This window comes from Quercus robur, chromosome 10 (assembly GCF_932294415.1).
Source record: "Quercus robur chromosome 10, dhQueRobu3.1, whole genome shotgun sequence".
NCBI classification, from domain to species: domain Eukaryota; kingdom Viridiplantae; phylum Streptophyta; class Magnoliopsida; order Fagales; family Fagaceae; genus Quercus; species Quercus robur.
In genome coordinates this window covers 20,245,478-20,269,655 of record NC_065543.1, presented here as the reverse complement: position 1 = coordinate 20,269,655, position 24,178 = coordinate 20,245,478, and the positions used below count along the sequence as shown (strand labels likewise).

Genomic DNA, 24,178 nt, shown 5'->3' with positions numbered 1-24,178 from the left:
GGGGAAGGAGTTGACGGACGCCGTAAATGGCGAGTCAGTCCGGTTGACAAGGTCGTCAAGATCGCTGGACACTCGCCCCTTGAGAGCGTTCATCAGGACTTCCATCTGTTCCTTCATCGCCTGCATCTCTGCGATGATGGGTTGTGGAGCTGTGTCCGTCACTGAGGGGATGCTAGCGTCCCGTCGCACTTGTTTGCTCGGGGCGTTACTCTCCTGTGGTCCGTCATTATTTCTCCTTTCCTCACTGTTCCCTTCTTGATCTTCTCCTTGGCTATTCACGGCTGCACTCTTTTGATTCAGCTGTTCCATCAGGTCGTGGTTTTGTTTGGTGAGGCGCTCCACGGCTGCGGCGAGCGTCTTGACCTGTCTCTCAAGGGCAGTCGTAGGAGCTTCTTCTTGGACGTCATTTGTGGTTGCCATCGAGCGCGTGAGTACCATGTAACTCCTTTATCTAGGAAATGTTACCGTACCCGGTCGTTCTTCCCACAGACGGCGCCAACTGATGACGTCGAAAACCGTCACCAATGGGTCACACCGTACTCGCGACTCGAATCGAACCTGCACGACGAAACAAACAAAAGAATCCTTCAGAGAAGCACCGGTGTGGTGCCGGCCGAAGGCTCTCCGACGGTCAAGTTAGAATTCCTTTGTTTTACTTAGTGCGTTAGAGAGGGTTCATAAAAGCATACCTCGGTTTCTGTGGGTATTACGCCTTTTTATAGTGATAAGGGGTTGACTTTCCCTTTTTGGTTTCCACATCTTTTCAATGTGGGACTCTATTCCCAATTCTTCCAAACGTGGTGAGCAAGGATTCCCATTTCCGGATCATGGGCCCTCGCTGCGTCAGCAGTGATGGGCCTTCAAAGCTGGGACCATACTTACGCAGGCCCAAGAGACCCAATCCGTCAGGCCCATTAAGGTAAACCCATCATGCCCAATATTTTATCATCTTCATCAACAATAACCAATCTATATTTAATTCAATATAAAAATTAATACCCAATTGAGAGGAAATCGATATAAAGAATCTTCCAAGTACATAAACTGATAAAATATCAATGTTCAAGTGCCTTAAAGTATAAGTTAAGACGTATTTTGTGAGTTCCAATTAGTTTAATTGGTAAAATCTTTGATATATAGTTGAATCTCCACTTACACCAAATATCGATTGGTGTCTTGGTCTGATAATAAAGAGTTATTATTAGAAACAGATGTCATAAATTGAAAACTCTCTTAAAAAAAAAAGTTAAGATGCCGTTTATTTTGTAGCATTTATTATTTTTAAACTATTTTAAATATATATAATTAATAACTGTAAATAAATATTTAAAAAAACACGTAGAATTTATTTCAATTGGTGCAAGTGAAGCGTGCATTTGAATGGATTATTGACATGCGTAGTTTTTTGACATGTTCATTATAAACTTTGATAATAATTCAAGTCAAAGAAAAAGTTTGACTTTGATTGATTTAGAGTTATTTTCTTTCCGTCCACTATAATTGAAATTTGAAAATACTATCCATATATAATTTTAGTTGCATGACTTTTTAATAGATCATGTAATTTGTTTAAATTTAAAAGATAATGACTTTTATTTTCTTGGATTTACCATTTCAAGACTTTCTCTCTCTCACATAGTACAATGCTTTTTATGTTTTTACTTACCATTTTCATATTTTGCACTTCTGTTACTTTATATATACTTGCCCATAGCTTTTCATCTTCATGTCATAGGTTAAGTGATTTTTTTATATTTTGTTTTAGCTAGCCCTCATAATTTATTGGTTTCTTTTGTAATTTTTATCTACTATTTAGTATAGTATGGTATTGGTACAAGCCTAGACCATAAAAGTAAAAAAATTATGATTATTTTGGATTTTTTTTTTTTTTTTTTTTTTTTTTTTTTTTTTTTTGTGAATCAAGATTACCTCAGCTTTAGTCAAAACCTCAAATTTAGTTGCAACTATTCAAGAATAATGTGAAAAATGTGTACATACTACAATTGTATTATTAGTTATCTCTAGCAAAGCTATAATTAAGTAGTTCTTCACATAATTTTTATATTCTTTCTCATCTGTCTTTCACGTGGAATACTTCTCCACTTGTATTTTTTTGATTACTTAGTTATTAGTGCTATTAATTATGGTTGTTACTATTTGTTAGGATTAGTTTCAAATTATTTAATTTGTTGTTACGGCTTTGATATACGATTATAAGTTAATTAGTTTGCTCTACATCTCTATATAAAGACAAAGCTCCTGTGTAAAATTAATAATACAAGATTAGTTCTCTCAATTTCAACTTATATAGACTTTTCTTGAATTTTAGCATTCTCTTTGTTTTTTTGTTTTTTGTTTTTTGTTTTAAGATATAAAAGCCCTATTAGAGACAATTAAATATTGATAAATGGAAGTATATTTAGCCAATTTTTTTTTGTTTGATTACATTCTCTTTATGTTAGTGCATAAATGATATTGTTTTGTTTAGATTATGAACAAGGTGTTTGAGATTGGGGCCTTGAGATTTGGTAGTGAGAATAGAGTGGTTGAGGAGGTGTTCTGTTTTAAAAATAAAGTCTACATTTTATCTAGATGTTATTTTACTATTTTAAATATTAAATTTATAATATGGTACAAACTCCTAAAAATGTCTAATAACTATGCAGTGCCAATCTCATTATATATATATATATATAATGAGATAGGAACTACATAATTAGAATAAGGAAAATTTATAAAATATGAATTAAGAAGATTAAATTTAAAATCATTCAGCAATATTGTGAGAAAACATCATAAATAAATAAATAAATTTTAGAAACAAACACCATAAATGTTATATAGCAATATAAGTACTATACATTATAATAGACTCATTGCACACGCTTTATGCGTGCAATAAGATTCTTTTTTATTTATTTTTTATTTTAAGTTTAGTGAAATAATGTTTAAAATGAGATAGAGATAATGTCCTAATTTTTAGGATTTTGATAAAATTTTGAAAGCCTAAAAGTTAAGAATTCTTTTAAAAATAGTAAATTACTCTTTTAACCGGTTTGTATTTTTAAATTTAAAATTATTCAACTAAAAAATGATGGTACTTTAGAGAATTTAAGAATTTGTATAAAAATATTTTAATATACAAAATGTTAAAAATCAAACATAAAACTCTCTTATTAATAGTATAAACTAGTATGTAGCCCCGTGCTACCGCACGGGAATAGATATATTATTAATCATGAGTTTATTCATGTTTAAAATGCTCAGTTAAGTCTAAATTCATATTATTAACCAGAAAATTTCATTACCAAAACTTAGTAGTATATATATTTTACACAGAAAGATGAACCTTGGTGACAATGTTTATCCAAAAGATCCATTCATGCTTTTGAATCTTCAATCTCTATTGGTGATTGAAATTTTCTCAGCTTAAAAAATTTAAAATTAAAAAAAAAAAAAAAAACCCTCAGAGTTGTACTCATTTTGTAGTTTTACGATGGGTCATTTTGTAACATGATGGGCATTTGTGTGAAGAAAAAACCTCTGAAGTTCCATGGCTGATAAAAAAAATTCTCTCCAATCTCTTTTTATAGAGAGAGGGGTTTGTGCGTGTTTTTATACATCCTTCATAGTTGTATTATCACGAAGCAGGTCCAATGGATTTAGATTGGTACTACCGATTCCCAAAGCATGAGTGTTTACTGTGTTATTAATTTCATCTCATTGGCTTCTGCACATGACAGCAAAATTAAAAATAATTAGATTGTACACGTGTATAGTAAAATTGGACTCCAATTTCAGATTCTAATTGAACAATTGGAATGATAATATATGATAGTAACAACAATAGGAAAATTCAAATAAAATTTCAAACTAAATTGTAACAATCTGAATAAAAAATTCTAGTAAAAAGACAGGGTGGAGTGATCCACTCCAAGAAGGCGACTAAACTTGCGTAAATATAGAATAATAAATCTCTCTCTGGAAAATTTACATTGTTCATAACCTTTACCTTCATTGAACATTTTAAAAACATAGTGACTCACATCTGCCATCCAGACATCTAAAGCCGGGTCCTCTCCAATTCGCGTGACATTCCATTGATCACTAAGTTCCTTTGCAGCCTGCAAAAAGTATCATCCATCGGTCCACAGCAGTGCTTTCTTCATTTTATAGGTGCCAAACCTAAACAAAAAGCCAAATATAAGGATAGTGAATTTTAGGCATAATGTGCATCTAATCACATATTAGCAATTTATAACAAATGTAAAGATGCAAACTTTGTAAGTGAATAGTAAACAAAACTCAATATCAGAACCAAGAAGAAAGCACTTTAATCCGAAACTCAGTGCAAATGTAAAGATGCAAACTTTGTAAGCAATTTATAACAAAGATGCAAACTCTGGCTTTGCTATTTTTTTGGAAATTATGCAATGTACCCGAACCAAGTTCTTATCACCGATATTAATCTCTTTGGTTTTCGCATTTGACTACAAAATCAAGAAAAAACTTAATTAGCACAATAACTCACTTTGACCCGATACATAGAAGTGGTTTTAATGAGAATGAGCCCACATACATTTAGTCACATGATGCAAAATTCAACTTCAATTTCAGATTCTAGACACATGGCACAAAATTGGAACTCTAATTTGGAATTCAATTTCACACTCTCTCTGCTTCACCTATTATTTTATATATAGATGAGTCTTAAAAAAATAAAAATTATTTTCAAATGCAAGGACCAGCATCGCGCCCGACTTTATCTGGTTATCTAAAAATAAGAAACTTCAAAAAAAAAAAAAAAAAAAAAAAAAAAAAAAAAAAAAAAAAAGAAGGAAAAAAGAAAAAAGAAGTGGTGTTCTTTCTTCTCCTAGTTGAATGCGGTGGCGTGCTATGTCTTTTACTAACTTGACAGACACTCGACAAATTACATTACATCCTGATACATGAACATGATACAACCAAAGTCAACAAACAAGTCCTCACAATCAAACATGAGATATAAGTAGGTAAAGTTCACTATCATCCTTGCTTCCAAGAAGCCACCAAAGTGGTGAAGGCAGTGAAGGATGACCCACCACTAGTCCAAGCCGCCATAGCCATTGCTCTCATCTCTAGACTTCGCTGTCTCAGAACTTTCCCTTCCTCAAATTCCATCAACTGTCTCACCTTCTTTTCCACCTCCTCTGCACTCACCAACCCTTCTTCCTCTCCTTCCTTACAAGATACCATTGATGTTGATGTGTCAATGGGTATTGCCAGCTTCATTTCCTCCACCAAAGCTACATTATTCAAGTGCTGTTCAGCGTACAAAGGCCATGTCACGATTGGCACACCATAGCTCACTGCTTCTAGCAGCGAGTTCCACCCACAGTGTGTCACAAACCCACCTACCGATTCATGTCTCAGAATAGCATTCTGGGGAGCCCAACACTTAACAACCAAACCCCTTCCTTTTGTCCTTTCCAAAAACCCTTCTGGCAATAGGATCTCTAACTGTGGTTGATCACTAGTAGAACCCTTAGGACTCTTTACCACCCACAAGAACCTCTGGTTGCTCCTCTCCAGCCCATGTGCAATCTTTTCATGTTGTGCTTCAGAAAAAGTACCTTTACTACCAAAGCACAAGAACACAACGCTTCTGCTCGGCTGTGCATCTAACCACGCCAAAGCTTCTGATGTTGAATTGCCGGATTGATCTTTAGCATCTGTGATCAATGGCCCAATGGAGTAAATAGGCGGTGTTGCACCATTTGAAATACATGCACCACTTGCTATGGCATTGATTGCTTGTGGCTCAAGTATGTCAAATGTGTTTACTATGACCCCTTTTGATTTGGACATACAAGAGGCATAGTTAAAGAAGTAATGATAAGCAGGGCCATCCCGGTCAAGCAAAGGTTGAGGCATGTAAGAGGCTTTGATGGGTGGTATTCCAGGAACGTGCAAGATAGTGTCGTTGAGTTCCTTGAAACTTTTGGTGGTTTGGTTGTGTAGTGTTGGCAAGTGGAGAAGGATTGCGAGAGTAGAGGCACAAGAGGTGAAGTAGTAGTAAGTTGGGATGTGGAGGTTATCAAGGCCATCATAGATGTAGACAGAAGAGGTTATAAGAGCAAGGATGGAGGAGGAGAGACACATGGTTTGTAGTGCATCAACAACGAATGAGGCGTTGAGGCGCATGTACTCCAAAATCATGGCTACCTGGTATTGGGTTTCTTGGTGGGGTGGGATTGATGGAAGGGAGAAGAAAGTGATTGGAAGATTGGTTTTGGAGATATGGTTGATGTATGAGGAAGTGGTGGTGGATGTATCTAAAGGCATGGTTGGAACTAAGATTGTTATGGAGAAGTGGGGATGATGTTGTAGGATTAGCTTTCCTAGTTCTACTAAGGAGACCATGTGGTGGAAGCCAGGAACTGGATGCAACACTATGGTTTCTTTCATTTTATTTTATTTGATTTTATTTTTTCCTTTCTTCTTCTGTGCAAGAGAGGGTTAGCAATTCCTAGAGGGCAAAAAAAAGGAAGAAGAAGATGAGAAGAAAAAATGGAAGAAAAGCTTATGGTGATGAGATTTATGGATGCTTCTTCCTAGACGTGCTTCATCATGAGGAAATTGCTATTTGCTATGCTAGGTGAGTGGAGAAGATAGGGATCGATGTTGGGTTATTTGAAAAGGTTGAGTATGAGATTACTTATTTTAGCTGCAAAAACCATGTCCTTGCAAAGACTCGACTAGAACCCTGCTGAGATGCTCTGTAGACCACACAATCCAAGCAAGTAATAAAGGTGAGATAAGAGTAGTATAAAAAGTTGGAGTTAGGAACTCGAAATTGAAAAACTGGTATTACATCACATGCATGTATCACCCTCTCACGTGCGATGGACCCAGCATGGAATATTTTCTCCATCATGGGGGGTTGGAAATTTCATGTAACCTTCCTATTTTACATTGCCCAATTCTCAGCAAAAAAAGAAAAAGAAAAGTAATAATCTGATAAGTTGATTAGGAATTTTATTAAACCTCTATATTAAATTCATTAGTCAATATCATTACTTAACTAAATAATAATAATAATAATTTTATTATTAATATATATACACACTAATTAGCAATAATCCCAAAATTGTATGAAATAAGCCGGGTGTGCATACAATATTCATAACATTTATAGAAGTATATTTATAGGAAAATGTTTAGCAATGTTTATTTCACATCCAATTGTTACACATCGTGATTTGACATCAAATACTTTTTGAACTAAAATAGTAACTTGAACTTGAAGTCATAATTTCGGTGTAAAAAATGTGTTCCACTGTATGTAACAACCAGATTTTTCAGTGCAAAAAGTGTGCAAGCACGATTGTATGTAACAACTTGCGTGCATTAGTATTTAGCATTTACTGACTAGTAACAGTTGCTTTTTGTTTAGCTTGTTCTAGTCTAGTCATTACGCAACCCAACCAAAAGATTTCAACCTTATAGCTTTTGAATTTTGAACCCATTGCAAGCTCCTCTCTTAACTATAAATATATAAATATAAATATATATATATATTTTATCAGGAAACAAATATAAATATTTAATACAAACAAATATTTTATCAATATAAATATTTAATACAAACAAATATTTTATCAGGAAATGTCATGACAAATTCAATGCAAGCAACACTTTCTAAAGCAGTTATATACACTAAACAACCAACTAGAAAGTGAGGAGACCCTTACCTGACATGAGGATGTACAAATGTACTGTTGAGATTGTATGAGAGAGAGGGGGAGTGAGAGAGGAAGACTACAATGAATGTTGGGCTTGTATGAGAGTTAAGAGAGGAGCAATGTTTTGCTGCTGAATGTGTATGAGAGTTGAGAGACGTTCTGTGAGAGTTGAGAGAGGTTCTGTGAGAGTTGTTGAGAGAGGAATCAGTCAAATATTCTCTGAATCCCAAGAGACTGGACTAGACAAAACAAGATGGGACATGACCAAACCTGATGGGAAACAGATATGACCAGCTCACATAGAGTAGCTCACATAGAGTTTCTGACAACATTTAAAAATTGAGTTTCTGAGACTTGGTTTCACTTTTAGTAAACCGAGTCTTAGAGACTCGAGTTTTAAGGGCATCTACGTGGCATCCATGTCCACGTGGCATCTAAGTGGAACTCGAGTCTCAAAGACTCGAGTTCCACGTGTACTCCAAGTGGAAATTTTGCCAACTCAGATCGTGAAAACCGAGCCTCAAAGACTCGATTTACAAGCCCAAAATCGAGTCTTTGAGACTTGAGATGTTATTAAATTAATTACTTTCAGAACCGGACCTACTAACTACATAGTTGGAAAATTAGGGTTAGTTACCCATTTTCGCCCAAATGATACCATGCTAAACGTTTTACTTTCTCCTATTGCCCTCACAACTGAACAGGTAGCATGTTAATGCCTACAAGATAATTTCGCTTTTAGCATTTTGCTTTCTGGTTTGTGTAAGAAAGCATCTTCAACCAACTAAAAGTTCTCAAACGATGTCAAAAAAGATCCATCAACAACCTTCTTTACAGAAGCCTCCACCACCTTGCCTAATTTGTTTAAAGTTGCACACTCGAGGTAAAAGCACGAGATCATTTAAAAAAAAAAAACTCTATGTTAATTGTATCATGAAAATTTCAGTACTTTTATCCTTCATCTCTCTACAACACCCACCACCACCTCTAGCAAATCAGAAATCATAATAAATAAACTAGAAATACAAAACTCAGAGAATAACAAATAGAAGAAAGGTCCTCTAGTGTGTAATCACTCGCTAAAGTCTGTGCTTCCACTGCGGGAGCTACTGGTGTTGCGACTGTGTAACGAGAGACCTCTCACATGGCCAGCCAAACCAGAACCATCCACCTTGTTTTCCTGAAAGAATCTCTCCCTCTCCGTGTGTTTTGCAGGTGGAGGAGGAATCGCAACATGTGGAAGATCCCTCTCGGTCTGTTTTGGTGGGGGTGGAATGGCAATAGGTGGAGGCTCCCTCTCAATGTGTCTTGGTGACGGTGAAACTGCTACACGCGGAGGATATGCATTTCCTTCGCATGATGAATCCAAATTCACTGGTCGTATAAGTGGACGGTTTAGCCTTTCTGCTGGAATGGATGTTCCAAGCAAGCCCAAGTGGGGGCGGTCTTCAGACTGCTCTTCATCTTCAGGTCTTACACAAGCTTTTCCTTTTCGTAATCTGTCAAGTTTTGCAATCAAGAAAGAAGAGTTCAAATCAGGAAATTTGAGGACTTTTCTTTAAAAATTCCAGCACTGTCCCTCCCACAAATCAAAGGAAAAATGCCAGGTTAGAGCAAAAACAATACACGGATTTTGATAATTGATATCAGAATTCAGAAGCCCATAAAAGCCAGGACAGGTACTAAAAAAAAAAAAAGCCTAAGCACAATGTAGGCGGACATACCTTCGGAAAAGCTGTTCAGCCTCCTCTTCGTCCTCTGTTTCTTCATGACTGATGTGATTCGCAGTTGATGTAGACCGATCTGAAATGAGGGCATCATGCCTTGCAAGAACTTTCTGGAGTTGGTCATTTAATTCAATTGCTCGAGAAACCACCTTCTCATCCCTAGGTAAATAAGATGGGAGTCAACTAAAACTACAAGAGATAAGTACATGTAAAACACATGTATGAAAGCACATGATATTTATATACAAATCTGCATGTATATGATGCATTAAACACATTAGTATGTCGTCTGGTGAGCATATATTTTCATGTCCCTAGGATTTGCTAGTCATATCTATGCTTTACTCCAAAAGGACTAGTGATAAATGAAGCTAATAGTTGGACATATATGCAAGATTGACCTAGTATACACTCAATATGGAATTCAACACACACACACACACACAATACTCTCACTTTAATTCCATACAATATTATTTTATTACAATTTCCCTATTAAAATCTCTGAAGCCAAATAAAATGTAAATAAAAATACTTAATTAATTAAATAAAAAAAATTGATTGATATAGAAAATAAAATGTAAATGTAAGTTATAATTTATATCTTCATGCTTGGCATCAATTTATTTTTTGTGTCCAGTGTTGTTGAGACTTAGTAACCATTTCCAACTATCAAAATGAGGGTTTATTAGAAAAACCCTTGAAATATTAATGCATTATAGCATTGTAGAAGGATTAAAAACAGCCAAAAAATTATTGGGCACATAGGTTAGAGGATTTTGCAATAACAGTGATACCATGACATTTTATAGGAGAATTTTTATTTCTTGACCAGATCAGGAGTTGGAAAATATTTTTTATAAAGAAATTTTGAGAATGGATTAATATTAAAAAAAAGGTTTTGGGGATCTTCCCAAACCACCCCCCCCCCCCCACCCCCCCCCGGCAGCTCTGCCCATGATATAATACCCTCTGTCATGACCTAGAGGTGCACCTAGTACATACTGATGTAAGACTGTAAACTAGGAATCAAAAGCTAGGAATTTTAGAGGTCTTAATAGTAAGTGAAACAAAAGCTAGGAATCAATGCCTAGGGTTGGCTAGAATCAGTAACAAGCCATTGGGAAATTTCATTAATCAAGCGAACTGTAAACTGTCTCATTAGAGTACAATAGTGTGCTTATATAGATTACCTACTATGACTTAATCCTAGATCTAATTGATTTAGGAAAGGCTAATTATTGACTTACAAAAATACCTGACTCTAGAAAATTTTAAATAAAATACTAATAACCTAAGTATTTAATAAGAACTCTAAAATTAAATCGAATGGAACAATAAAAAAGAACAATTGACTCATAAAATGAAATAAAACTGGATTAAAATAAATTTGTCTTCACGTTTCCCACATCACCGACATATATTGATGCAACTTCAATTTGACTAGGTCTGTTGACACTGTAAAACCACCTCCTAGTTGACATAATATTTTACACAGGCATAGCTTATATTGAGGACACCTGCTAAGTTTATTTTGAGAACAATGGCCATGTCAAGGAGGAAAGTATGCAGGGTAATCAACGTCAGTCATTGGAACTTGCTATAAAACTGAACCATGGTAACCACCATGAACAACATAGTTAGATTGGATTGTCCCACATCAGCAGTTGACCTAAACTTGGCTAAAAGAACCTTTATGATGGTTATATCAATATTAGCATGAGATGCACATATACATACTTTTGAATATAATGATTTCTTGCTTTGTCAAAGAGCTTAATCAAAGGATTCTCACCTTATGGTTAAAATAAAATTCAGAAAGGACTGTGTGCACAATAGCTACAGGGAATAAGCAAAATGGCTATTGATTACTTAATGGCAAGATGAACCCAGAAAGCCTTACCGAGAAGTCATCACAAGATGCATAACTCTCTGCTTTTGGAACGAACACTGTTCCACAAGATCAAGTGTAAATTCATCCTTTGCCACCTGAAAAAACAATATCATAACAGTCAACATGAGATGCAAAATTTATGATTTCATAGATATATTTCAAGACAACACATTGATCAAACTAACTAACCTGCAATTCAAATATATGCTGATTATTGATTCAATTGAATATGAGGTAAACAAAGTGAAATACAATTCAAATATGTCATAGTCATTTGCCTCAACTTAATATAAGGTACACATACTGATGTGCATATTTGGCAAGCGACCTCAAAACCAACAGTGCCTTTATACATAATCAACCCCAAAAATAAAACTACATGAAAAATTTGAATGAAACAAGAAAAGTTCAACACAAGGTTTCAGAAACTTTTTAAAATAATAATATATTCAAACCAAGAAATTAGCAAATGATGCCAGAGTTTTTACTAGCACAAAAAGTTGTGAGGCTCACACTTATTATCTTCTTCAAGTAGAAGGCATCAGAACATTTTTTAATAAGTATTCCATTAAGCAGCCAGAAAGGGGCACAACTCTAGTACACAGAGTATACAAAAGAAAGAAAAGGTACAATAGTATTATCTAAATTTTTTCATATCTGCTAGAAAATCCACCAGGTTCCAGATGAAAAAAGTAGACATTGACATCCACTCATACAGGGATTTAAAGAATAACAATTTCAACTGCACTGACAATAGCTCCTGCCCTTTAAAAGTGCATATATTCAGTTCTCTCCATATGGTCCACATTAAGCTCAAAGAAATTGAGCTCCAAGTTTCTGTACTAGTATGCTCACCAAAATTCCCTTTCCAGCAAGCTATAAGATCAACTACTGACTCCGGCATCACCCAAATTGGAGAACATTATAATAAAAGGGCAATCGTCAACGCTAAAACTACCAATCACTTTCTGTCTTTCAAGTTGCTGGGAGCTTCAATTAAATTGGTATAAGATTCCTTGCTAGACATCACAAATCTCACACCCAAAATAAGAAAACCAAATATGAGATCTAAACAACTTCAAATTGTAGAAGCATTGCCAAGAGCCATGTAACTCAATTGGCACCTCTTGGTGTTTCTAACATACAGGTTTAAATCCCCCCTCCCCTAACTACTGAATCATCAAAGAAAAAAGAATGGAGAAACATTATAATGAGAGATATCAAAGACGTGTTATAAAGATATCAATACAGCAAAATTATCTGGTGCAATAAAACATATCAATGCAACTCAGTTTTCTATCAGGCCTTCAAATTCAAAAAAAGGACCATAGTCCACCATCATACCTCAGGATGCTGAGTATCAACAGCATCAAGGACTTCTGTTAAAACCTCTAATGCATTACTTGCCTTCTGAATTATACTGTATGGAATAGAAACAGAAATTTGTATGATTTTGCAGGCAGAACATATTAACATAGAGAGAGAGACAGAGAGACAGAGAGACAGAGAGAGACAGAGGTTTGTGTTTTGAGTAACATATATGAATATCATAAACCATGCAAAATACGCGCATAGCAATATTGACGACTCCTGAATTGGCAACATAATGACTGCCTACCATTTATTAAAGCATTACCCATCATTAATTTAACAAACCAATCTAAAGGTGGGCCGAAATCAAGAGAGTCTAGATTTGACCATGAGGACATTACACATCAGTAGCAGGGAGCACAGAATGAATACTTACCCAAAACAAGGCCTAACAAAAGGATCATAAGTTAATATTACAACAGAAGTTTGTATACCAGCTTTGGTTATAATTTAGGCGTAGCAAATAGTTCAAAATGGATTACGAATTGGTCATCCTCAAGGTCATACATGATAGAAATCACACACAGTGCGAAGCTCATAAAATAGGCCAAAAGTTCATTAATAAATTAATTCAGAAAATCATTTATTCTCTCTCATTTAGATTGTAATTTCCCATTTCTGTAATGTTTTAGGCTATCTTAGTACATGGCTGGTGTACATGAGGTACTTCCTCTTTATCAATAAAATTTATTGCTTACTAAAAAAAAATTAGTAAATAAATAAGCAAAACACACCTAGACTCAGGAACAATCTGAGGCTCTGCTTGGAGAGCAACCCCTTCATTTCTAGAGGAGGCTAGTTCCCCATTAGGTAAATCATTCTTATTTTCTTGTGACATAGGATGACTTGATTGGACAGCGTGGGGCCTTTGAGGAAACTGTACTCCTGCATTCTGAAAGACGCACAAAGATTAAAAAAACGAAAAGCCCTAAAAAATAACATATCCAAAATATATAATTAAGAGTTCTGAATCAAAACAAAGATAGAGCCATTTACTTAAGATTTCTGGATTATTGCCAACTGATACTTGCCTTTGCTTTAATACATAAAGCTCATATAGTATATTATCCACAACAGAGGCAGATGTTCCAACCATGAAAGTTAACATAACTAATATTACAAAGAAGCTGATAAAGAGTGAGAACTGAAGGGAAATTTTTTAGCTTTATAACTGTTTAGATCATCATCTTCTCCAAACAAACTTCAAATTCCTAAGTGGACAAAGAAGAGAAGAGTGAAATTATCATTTACTCATGACTTAAGAGGCATATGCTTTCTGTCCCCCTAAATTTTGTCCTTCAAAACTCCTTGAAAGTACTGCTCATGAATAGATACAATGAGGAAGAGCTAGACTTTTGTATATATTAGCGATATTATTGTGTCTTGAAAATTGGGGGTAAGGCTACCCAAGATTCACCTCTCCCAAATCCCACAGAAGTGGGATCTTTTTTCACTGGATATGACCTCTATCATGACTTGAAAATGTGGGAAAGATTAGCTAAAGCATTAGATAACATATTGCCAAATCACACTTCATAAACCATGTATATCATTTCAAGGGGAGAAAATTGTCACAAATGATTATTGCTCTCATATTAAAATGATTTGAAACAATGGATGACACAATAAAAGCAAGGTGGGGTGGGGAGACTTCTCTTGCAATATGCTTTCCTGATTTACTCACGATTAGCCATGAGAAGGAGGTGAGTGTAGCTGATTTATTAAGTTTACTAATGGGGTTCTCCACTGGGATGTCAATTTTATAAGGGCTATGCAAGATTGAGAATTGGAGTCCTTGTCGAATTTCATGGATACTATTTATGATGCCTCGGTGAGGGGAAGTGGGGAGGATAAAAAGATGTGTTGGGCACCAGATAAGCAAAGAGGCTTTCAGGTTAGTGGTTTCTATTGAGTCTTGCTTCATACTAGTGTCCAATCTTTTCCTTGGAAAAGCATATGGAAACCAAAGTCTAGGGTGATGCACTTGAGGGAGGGGGACACCAACACCAGATTATTTCTCAAAATGGCTAATTCCAATAGAAGAAATAACGGTATGGAGAGAGCCTTATGGTTCATGGCAGCTTGTCTTCTGATCAAGGTATGATTGCTGATTGTATTACCTAATTCTTCATGAATTTATACCTGAGCAGCAAGTTGATCAACCATTTCCAGAAGTTTTGGTATTTCCAATGACATCTGGCGATAATGCAGATTGGCTAGATAGACCCTTTGAGGAGGCAGAAATTTTTGATGTCATACAGAATTTTAATGGTGATAAATCGCCTGGACCAAATGGGTTTCCAATGGCTTTCTTCCAAGCTTGCTGGGGGATTCTCAAACCTGATCTTATGGCTGTGTTTCGTCACTTTTTTGCTAATAAAGGTAAGTTTGAGAAAAGTTTGAATGCAACATTCATCACTCTCATCCCTAAAAAGAATGCAGCAATTGAAGTCAAGGATTTTCGTCCCATTAGTCTTGTTTTGGGGGGGAATCATTGCTAAGGTCTTAGCCACAAGACTTCGCACAGTCATGGAAGATATAATTTCAGCTTCACAAAATGCTTTTGTGAGGAATAGACAGATTCTTGACCTTGTACTTATCGCTAATGAATGCCTTGACAATAGGTTGAAAACTGGTTTGCCAGGGCTACTTTGCAAACTAGATGTTGAGAAGGCTTTTGATCATGTAAACTGGGGATTTCTTATGCAGTTACTAGAATAGGGTGGGTTCTCTACTAAATGGAGGCGGTGGATTTTCTTTTGTATATCTACAATTTGCTTCTCTATTCTAATTAATGGCTCTCCTTGTGGGTATTTTGAGAGTTCCAGGGGGTTGAGACAAGGTGACCCATTGTCTCCTTTGCTGATTGTCTTGGTTATGGAAGCTCTTGGAAGAATGTTGGATAAAACTATCCATGATGGTCACATGTCAGGCTTTGGTTTAGGTAATTTAGAGGGAAGATCCTTGGCGGTGTCTCATCTTCTATTTGCGGATGACACTCTAATTTTTTGTGAAGTTGATTTGGATCAGATTTTGTTTCTCCACATAATCCTTATTTGGTTTGAGGTGGTCTTTGGTCTAAAGATAAATTTGGGCAAGTTAGAGTTGGTTCCTATTGGTTTGGTGCATAATTTTGACTTATTGTTGAATGTCCTTCGCTGTAAACAAGGTACTCTTCCAATTTCTTATGGAGATTTGGGATGTAGAAAGATGCCCTTTGTAGGCAAGTGATAAAGGTGAAATATGGCTGTGGATGGGGTGGCTAGTGTACTAGGGCTGTTCCTTTTTTGATATCAATAAACTTCTTACTTATCAAGAAAAGAAGAAGACATGTTTGAATTTTGGATTGATGTTATATGTGCAAATGTAACGGGGGATCAATAGATGGCTATATATGGATGGCTACTTTGCATTGCATGATGTGGTGTCTTTGGAGAGAGAAATAACCGGTGCTTTGAAGATATAGAGAGAACTATGACTGAGCTAAAACTACGTTTCTTTAGAACTATGTTAGATTGGATGTCTATTTTACTAGTCAATCTCTATGTTCGGTTAGTGATTTGATAGACTGACATAATTTTCGTGATTGATTGTATTGTCCCTTGTCGTATACTTCCTATACACTTGGGTGACTCTATTTGATATTAATATATTCTTATTACTTATTAACCCACAAAAAAAAAAAAAAAAAAAAAAAAAAAAAAAAAAAAAAAACTAGGTTGTCCAAGTTCCATTCCACTTAACCCCTCTTTAGATGCCATAATATCTATTTCTTAATTAACAACTAAGAAGGATTGCTATTATTTAGTTGTATTCCATAATAAATTTTCATTAAAATAATCTTTTAATGAAAAAATAAGTAAAAGCTTAAATTGTAAGAAACCCTATCACTAGTATCACTACATTAACACCATTTGACATTGATATTGCTAGCCCCTGCCCAAAACCCTACATCACCTTTTTTATGGGCCATAGACTAAGTTCAGTAAAACTACATAGAATGATGGCCACTACCATTATCATTGGAACACACAATTGGTGTACTTGATCAATTGGTTATAAATATCCACAGAAAAAATGCATTTATGTTCAAAATGTTTATATGTTATCAAACAAACTCTATCAAGTCCATATGCTATACTAATCAATTAAATGTCTTGAAATTCTCATAAAAGTGACAAAGATCAAAAAGGAGCCATTTGTTACGGCTTAATTTATAAATCAATCCAGCTTATTTTCTTAGGGGCAGCTTTTTAAAGCTTACTTTTTCTCAGGCACAGCTTACACAAACCCAACTTATTTTTATCTCATATTCATTTAAATTTTATTAGATTGATACTTAATGTAAACATACTAGTAATTGTGAGGAAGAAAAGGCAAAGATATTTATTCTCTCTGTACTTTCAACTTCATACAACACACTTTATATGATCCACTCTCATTTTTGTCTAAACATGCCATGATTTTGACCCAACCATATGCTATGACTCTAAAGTATTACAGATGCTGCAGTTCTATACCTACCACCAAGTCATAATATGCATCATAATACTGGGGGAACTTTCCAGAAGCACCACCAAGGGATGTCTGTGTGGCATCTAGAAGAAGAAATATCCGTTCTCGTACAGGCAAGTCTGACTGCAGCCAACAAAAAGGGTTGAATGAAAGGTAAGATAATCAAGTAACAAATATATAAGATCGCCCAATAGTCAAAAACTGTCTACATGGGAGCACCTTTTTCTTCACTATCTTCACAAGAATAGGGAGAATCCCTGTATCAATCACCTGCTTATGAATATGTTCTCCAATATTGTTCATCAACATCTCCAACAGCTGCAAAATCAAAAGATAAATGCATGGTTGAATAGCAAGCCACAAAACAACAGAGCATTACAGAAATAGACCCAAGTTATGATAACCATATCTTATGTTATAAGAAGGGGGGAGGGGGGGGGGGGGGGGGGGGATTTGGGAAACATCAATAAAATGTGAGTGATAATTAGTTAAAACCAAGAAAACATTTCCAAAACCAACATCCAACTCACCATAACAGCATAGAGCTGAGTATTTGGTTGTTTACTCCCCAGTCGTTTTTTGATAGCTTTAATAACATCTTTAGCTTGCCTGCATATTTAGAACCAACAAACCATGTTGAGCAAAAGACGACGGAAGCAAATCAAATGAGAAATTTTATAAGTGAGCTTCACTTGTTGATGAAGTAATTTGTGCCAGAGTCAAGCCAAAACCAAAACAGGCTTGAATTTCAAGCCAAAGAGTTTAAAAAGCCATGATGGGGCAATGTGAATCTAGACATGATTACATCAGTATACAGCAGGGTTAGGAATCATGCAGCACTAGTGAGAAATCCACTTGAAAATTTAAGAGAAACATTATTTATGAACAGCTAATATGTTAAAAAGAAGAAGATGAATGACGAAATTAGGTCAGAACTCAGAAGAGAGCTGCCATTAATCAATTAGAATGGTTTCACTTTAATTAAAAAAATCAATTAAATCTTGACAGCATGCCAACATCGGAAAGTCAAGTGACATTCATGCTTGTCAACAGATTCAGCTCCAAAACCATAAAATCTTTGTTTGTTCATACTCTTTTTTATTGGTCCAGGGTGTGGGGTTTTACACACTGTTCTGTTATTTCTGTGTTTCTAGATTCCCTTAGCTCCAACATTTGATTTAATGGTATTCTTATGATCCTTTGTGTTCATCATCGTGAGCACGAGGTTTTCTTTCTTTATCAATAAATTTGAATTCTTACCTATCAAAAATAAGGATATGGTTGAGCTCCATCAAGATATAATACCCAAGAGGGGCACCACCAGCCAAGTTTCATTGCCCTAGAAAATGCTAATATCATTTCCACTACTGAATATATAGTGCCAGAATACTGTAAGCTGATCATTTCTCTATGGTATTCAAAAGTTGAAAGTTGTCTACATCCAGCTTGAATATAGACAAGCAAGCTGAGACAAACTCAAACTTGGTCAATTCGATCTACGTGAACAAGTCTAGCTTGAACATCACAAGGGCACACTCAAGCTGGCAATTGGAAATTACCAGTTTGTGCAGATAATTGTATGCATGTTAGTAAATCTTTAATTTAATATTATAAGTCTACATGCATGCATACTTGCTTGAGACTACATACAGATATTCGTATGTATGAGATATCCCAAACTAAAATTTGTTGCAAAATTTTCAGTGATAAACAAAAGGGTGCTAAATCTTATTCTCCCAAAGTCATAACCATCAACAAGAACCAAGAATTCTTTAAAAAGAATGCTTGAGATGCATTTAATTTAATAGCTGTCTTCTGTTTGGTAGAATGCTTTGTGCTTTTGCAAAAAAGCACTAGAAAAACACACCTGAGACGTGCTTCCTTAAACAAGCTTCGTTACAGCCAAGCAAAGCACTTAGATCTAAGGCCATCTCCAAACTCCCCCTACCCCAACCCTATGCATATCAATGCTTATCTATCCTAAAGGTAGTACATGCTTTTCATCTTCTACGACTATCATAATTATTAGTTATAAGTGTACAAACAACTCTTAACATTTATAAAGTTCCATATAACTTTTTTTCTGCAAAGACCATTTTCTTTATGCAACATGCAATATATAATTATACAGTGATACATACAAAATACTCAGGATCTAATATCCAGCAAGCATCATTTTCAATGGATTGTCCAAATCAATATCTCCTGCTTTTTGTCAGCTTAGGGGAAGGGTAAAGCAGACTCAAAAGCAATCCAAATAAGTCAACTAGTCAATTGAGCAAGATCCATGCCTAACCAAAATAAGCCCAAATGATTCCCTTTTAAAAATCCCCTTCCATTTGATTATTTGACACGAATCAAGATACAATCACTAGATAACATCATAACTACACCAAATTCCTGCCCAAACACGCATCAAAGGCTGCGTTTGGCAATGTGTAAAATATTTTCAATTGTTTGTCTGTGTTGTGAAAAATACGCCAAAAATTTATTTTTTGTGTTTGGTTTTGCATGTAAAAACCTATTTCCATTAGCCCAGCCACCACAGTCACCACCATAAACCCAGCCACCATTGGCCACTATAAACCGAGCCACTAGTAGCCACCATCAACCACCACATAACCAATTAACCTAAAAAAGTCATAATCAACAAACCCACCACCGATCCACCATTGAAACCCACAACAAACACATCACATAACCTGAAAAAACCCACCCCATCCAACGTTGAAACCCACAACAAACTCATCACATAACCTGAAAAAACCCACCCCAGCCACCGATCCACCATCCCAATCAGTCACCATCAATGCTAGAACTCACCCCCAACTCATAAGATCTGTGAAACCCAGCCACCGATCCTCCAAAACCCAAGAACAAATATTATTTACAATAATAAAAAAGAAAAAAAAACTCTAAAAAATAAATCTAAAGAGGGCAGTGATATCGTTGAGTTGGCGACAGCGTGAGTGGGTGGCGTGTTGTAGATCAGTGACATGCAGTTCAAGAGTCGGCCTTGGTTGGTCAGAGGGAAAGAGAGAGAAAGAGGGAGGAAGAGAAGAGGAAGAGAGACGTCGAGAGGAGGAAGATAGAGGGACGGCGGACAGAGCTTGCATTGCAGTCCGAATCTTCTGGTGCTCTCTCTCTCTCTCTCTCTCTCTCTTCAGGTTGCTGAGTTGTGAGGGAGGCTGGAAATGGGTTGAAGGTAAAATAACTATGTAATTGGTTTTATGGAGTTAGGGGCTCTATTTTACATTCAACTGAAATTTATTTTCAATTTGACCATAATTTCATGTGTACCCAAACAACCTCAAGGGTGTAAAATTTTTTCCCAATTTCGTTTACAGTCGAAACAAACGCAGCCTAATTCGTCTGAACCTAGTTGTTCCTTAACCTTATGCCTCACAAAACTCCATAATCAACCTCACACAACACTTGTCCAAATAACACCACGCAAGAAGCTCACTTAATAGAAACCTGTCCCTTTCAAAATTTTTCTAAGTTGATGATACTGTCCACCTCAACAGTTTACTTCATACACCACAGATCTTCTCCCAAACACCCAAAAATGGTCCAATCTTCAAATATTGGAGAAAATTGGAAGAAGTAAATTGGAGGGAAGAAAAATAATAAAAATTATCCAGACTACTTTCAGAAACATTGAGACTTCATTGCCCTACCATCTTGCATCCCTGCATGCATGGAGCCATCAAGTCCCAAGCAGGTGGACTTGTAAATGCACAACTTTGAGAGATCAAGGTGAGGAGGAAATTAACCAACCCAATGTTTTGGACTCCATTAAGTTAGAAATGCTACTTATGCTAAGTATCATATCGATCACACTTGAAAACCTCAAATATCTGTATGGAAACATCTTCCACCATTAATTACCAAAGTATCACAACCTAGATTTGTTGTAAGCCTATATACAGAATCACAAGCCTGTTCCCATCTTAACTCAGTGAATGAGAACAACTTATCTTAGTCAAACATTTGATGTAAATAAGCTACAAATGTCTTCTCCAAACCTGCTTATATTTTGGGGCTAGATCCATTGGTTTGATAAACCCAAAGGCAATGACAAAACAGGAACTGTTTTAGATGTGAACCATTTTATCTTTGCAGTTACTGCCTTAATTGCCAATATGTAGAAACAAAGATAATCATACAATAATGATTTAGTATGAATAGAAATTCTATAACAAGCACTTACTCTGCAAGCACATTTTCTGCCACTATAACTATACAATATCTTAAGAGAAGTCCACAACATTTTCACAACAAATTCTAAATGGTAAGTTCTTACTGGTTCTAATTAAAATCCACCATTGAAATTACTTATTTACCCACCAGTAATAACCTGCCACTTAAGATTTGTTGTGAAAATATTGTGGGCATAGCATTTCTCATATCTTAAATACCCATTAATAGATCAAAAACCTTAGACAGACAATCAAAACTAAAATCTTATGGAGTTTCTAATCTTCTACTCAATTAAATTAAACTAAAAGACTCAATGAATCATACCTTTGATCATGAGCAACTAATTCACAAATTTGAATGTTTTTCGTCCAATCCGTTTCAGCCAATTTCTCACTTGTCGCAGAACTGACAAGCTCAGCCGCCATCTTTTGCTTAATTCTAGATTTCAAATAAAAATATCACAAAATGGGTTCAGGTTAGAATTTGGAAACACATTATGATTAAAGAAAAGAGGAATTGATTTATTTCAGATGTAATTTTTAAAGTGGGCAAAACAGCGTCTTTTGAGATAACATCTCAGATGTGTATACACACATAAAAATACTGACACCTCTGCACATGCAATAGTTCCTCATTGTTGATAGACCATGTTTTGTTGTCATATATTAAGGAGAATTAAATCCACATTGGTTTCTACATCACACAGTTATTTCAAAATCATACATGACTATTCAAAAGGCTCAGTAACTCTCAGGAGTGTCTTATCCACAAAACAACGATCATATGGCCCCACATGTAGATGTGGGTACCAATATAATCAAATGCACATAGAAAAGTTATATTTATTTATAGGATTAGCTTAGCCTATACTTGCAGTTTGAAAAATATGAACACGCAGACAGTTTAGTTTAGTTAATGACTTTTCACTCTCACTAAAAAGTTTTTTTGATAGGTACACTGTCACTCAAATTACATTACAATATTTCTCTGACGCTAAAATTCACAAACCCAAATTTGCATTCATGCCACAACCTCGCTAGATTTTCAAATTAAAGCCTATCACTTACTCCCAAGGAAAATCAGCATGGTACCAGTTGGATTTGAGGACTTAAAACCAGAGGTTTGAAGACTAATTGCTAGTATAACTTGCTAGATATGAATTTTAACAGCAAATAATGAATTTGAGCTTTGAGGACTTTGCTTCAACAAAAACACATGTAATGTTACAAAATTGTAATAACATGATCTAACACATAATCACTTCAAAATCACATATCAATAAAGCTTAAATCTGCCAACCGCCTTGTAGCTTAGAGGCATTGCCTGCTCTCATTCTAGAAGAGAACCAGGGTTCAAATCCCCCCTCCCTCATTGTTATAACTACCGAATTATCAAAATAAATAAATAAAGCTGAAATCCATCTTTTTCTTCAAATGCTTCCATCCAAATGACCACAATTGAATTTCAGCATAGAAATGAAACAAAGTAACTAACTTCGAGGACCCGAGTATCAATAATAATATAATAATGCATTAAATGATTAAAAAAGGAAAAATTTAAACATACAATTCACTGACAAAAGGTAGAAAGCCCAATCAAGCACAAGTGTTCAATAATTGGAACCCACTTCGAATCCAAAACTGCATATAGCATACTACTCTGCAATCAATCAAAACCAGATCTTTATGAGGTTAGAAAACAGAACTTCAATTCGTTATAAATACTAGTACTTCAAACAAAAACAAAAAACAACAATCATTAATATTAGATAAACTTTTTAAAAGAAACAACACTGAATTGCAAGCAAAGATTATAAAATTTAAATAAATAAAAAGTGGAGCAAGAAATTTTGAAGAAACTAATAAAGCTAGCCTCAGATCTCAAGAGAAACATGTACATAATGCAAATGGGTTCATTCAAAAATCAAAAAAATTATTCAAAAAAATTGAAGAAAACAAGAATACCAGAGAAAATAGAGAAGAAGACAGAGACAATGAGAAGGAAGGTGAAGAAGAGCTGGTAAACCCTAGAGAGTCTCAGCATTTCCAAATCACTCAAACTCTCATAAATAAATTAAAGATCTTTCTTTCTTTTTTTGAACTTTTTATTTTTCTCTCTCTATCTTTTTTGGGTAGTATAATAAATAAGTTGATGGGTTTTGTGTGAAGAGGACGGTGGGTGAGGGAATCAATCTAATAGGAATCTAAAAAAATGGGTTTCTGTTTGTTTTACTGAATAATATAAAAGTTGGGATGGTTATTAGAAGAAGCAATTAGAAAGAAAGCATCACCACCGCCATTCGCATTTGGCAAATGGAGCTGTCTCTCTGTCTGTCTGTCTGTCTAAAAGGTAAAGCTAGCTAGTAGTTATTTAACACCTTATTTCTTTCCTTTTAAAGCACAATTATATATTTTTGGCTCCTCTACACTCACCCATGGCTTCACATCTTTTCTATTCTCACTTCACACGTATGTCCTTTCTATTTTTCCTTTTTTCTTTTTATAACCATTTTGGTCCACGAGAAAACACGAAATCATAATAATAATAATACTATATTTTTTGTATTAATTAAATGGGTAAATTTTTATTAGTTCGCATCTTGATCCATCACTAGCATTAATTTTTTATATATTACTATGTTACTAATAATATATATATATATATATATATATATTGGTATAGAATTTTTAGAACAATTATTAATTACTTCAAGATGATTTTTTATTCTCACTTAATATGTATGC

The 24,178-nt window shown here is 35.1% G+C and overlaps 2 protein-coding genes across 4 annotated transcripts; both read right to left on the bottom strand.

The window, feature by feature from the left end:
- Positions 1 to 3,907: 3,907 nt before the first annotated feature.
- On the bottom strand, positions 3,908 to 6,820 carry LOC126702953 (anthocyanidin 5,3-O-glucosyltransferase-like). The gene is made up of 2 exons (XM_050401822.1): positions 5,082 to 6,820; positions 3,908 to 4,185 (listed from the first exon to the last, which is right to left on the bottom strand). Exons 1-2 carry the CDS (start codon positions 6,445 to 6,447, stop codon positions 4,166 to 4,168), a joined length of 1,386 nt encoding a protein of 461 aa, XP_050257779.1. The 5' UTR covers positions 6,448 to 6,820; the 3' UTR covers positions 3,908 to 4,165.
- A 1,812-nt stretch (positions 6,821 to 8,632) lies between these two features.
- Positions 8,633 to 23,800, bottom strand: LOC126701510 (TOM1-like protein 5). Of its 3 annotated transcripts, none has more exons than XM_050399649.1 (11): positions 23,399 to 23,800; positions 23,001 to 23,093; positions 21,759 to 21,872; positions 17,762 to 17,840; positions 17,502 to 17,549; positions 17,241 to 17,354; positions 13,451 to 13,608; positions 12,690 to 12,765; positions 11,355 to 11,440; positions 9,449 to 9,610; positions 8,633 to 9,223 (listed from the first exon to the last, which is right to left on the bottom strand). In XM_050399649.1, exons 3-11 carry the CDS (start codon positions 21,857 to 21,859, stop codon positions 8,797 to 8,799), a joined length of 1,251 nt encoding a protein of 416 aa, XP_050255606.1. In that variant the 5' UTR covers positions 21,860 to 21,872; positions 23,001 to 23,093; positions 23,399 to 23,800; the 3' UTR covers positions 8,633 to 8,796. The 3 variants fall into 3 exon arrangements, with proteins under 3 accessions (XP_050255606.1, XP_050255605.1, XP_050255604.1); XM_050399648.1 differs by having other exon boundaries at positions 17,451 to 17,549; positions 21,759 to 21,877; positions 23,399 to 23,799; XM_050399647.1 differs by having other exon boundaries at positions 17,451 to 17,549; positions 23,399 to 23,799.
- Between the last annotated feature and the right edge of the window lie 378 nt (positions 23,801 to 24,178).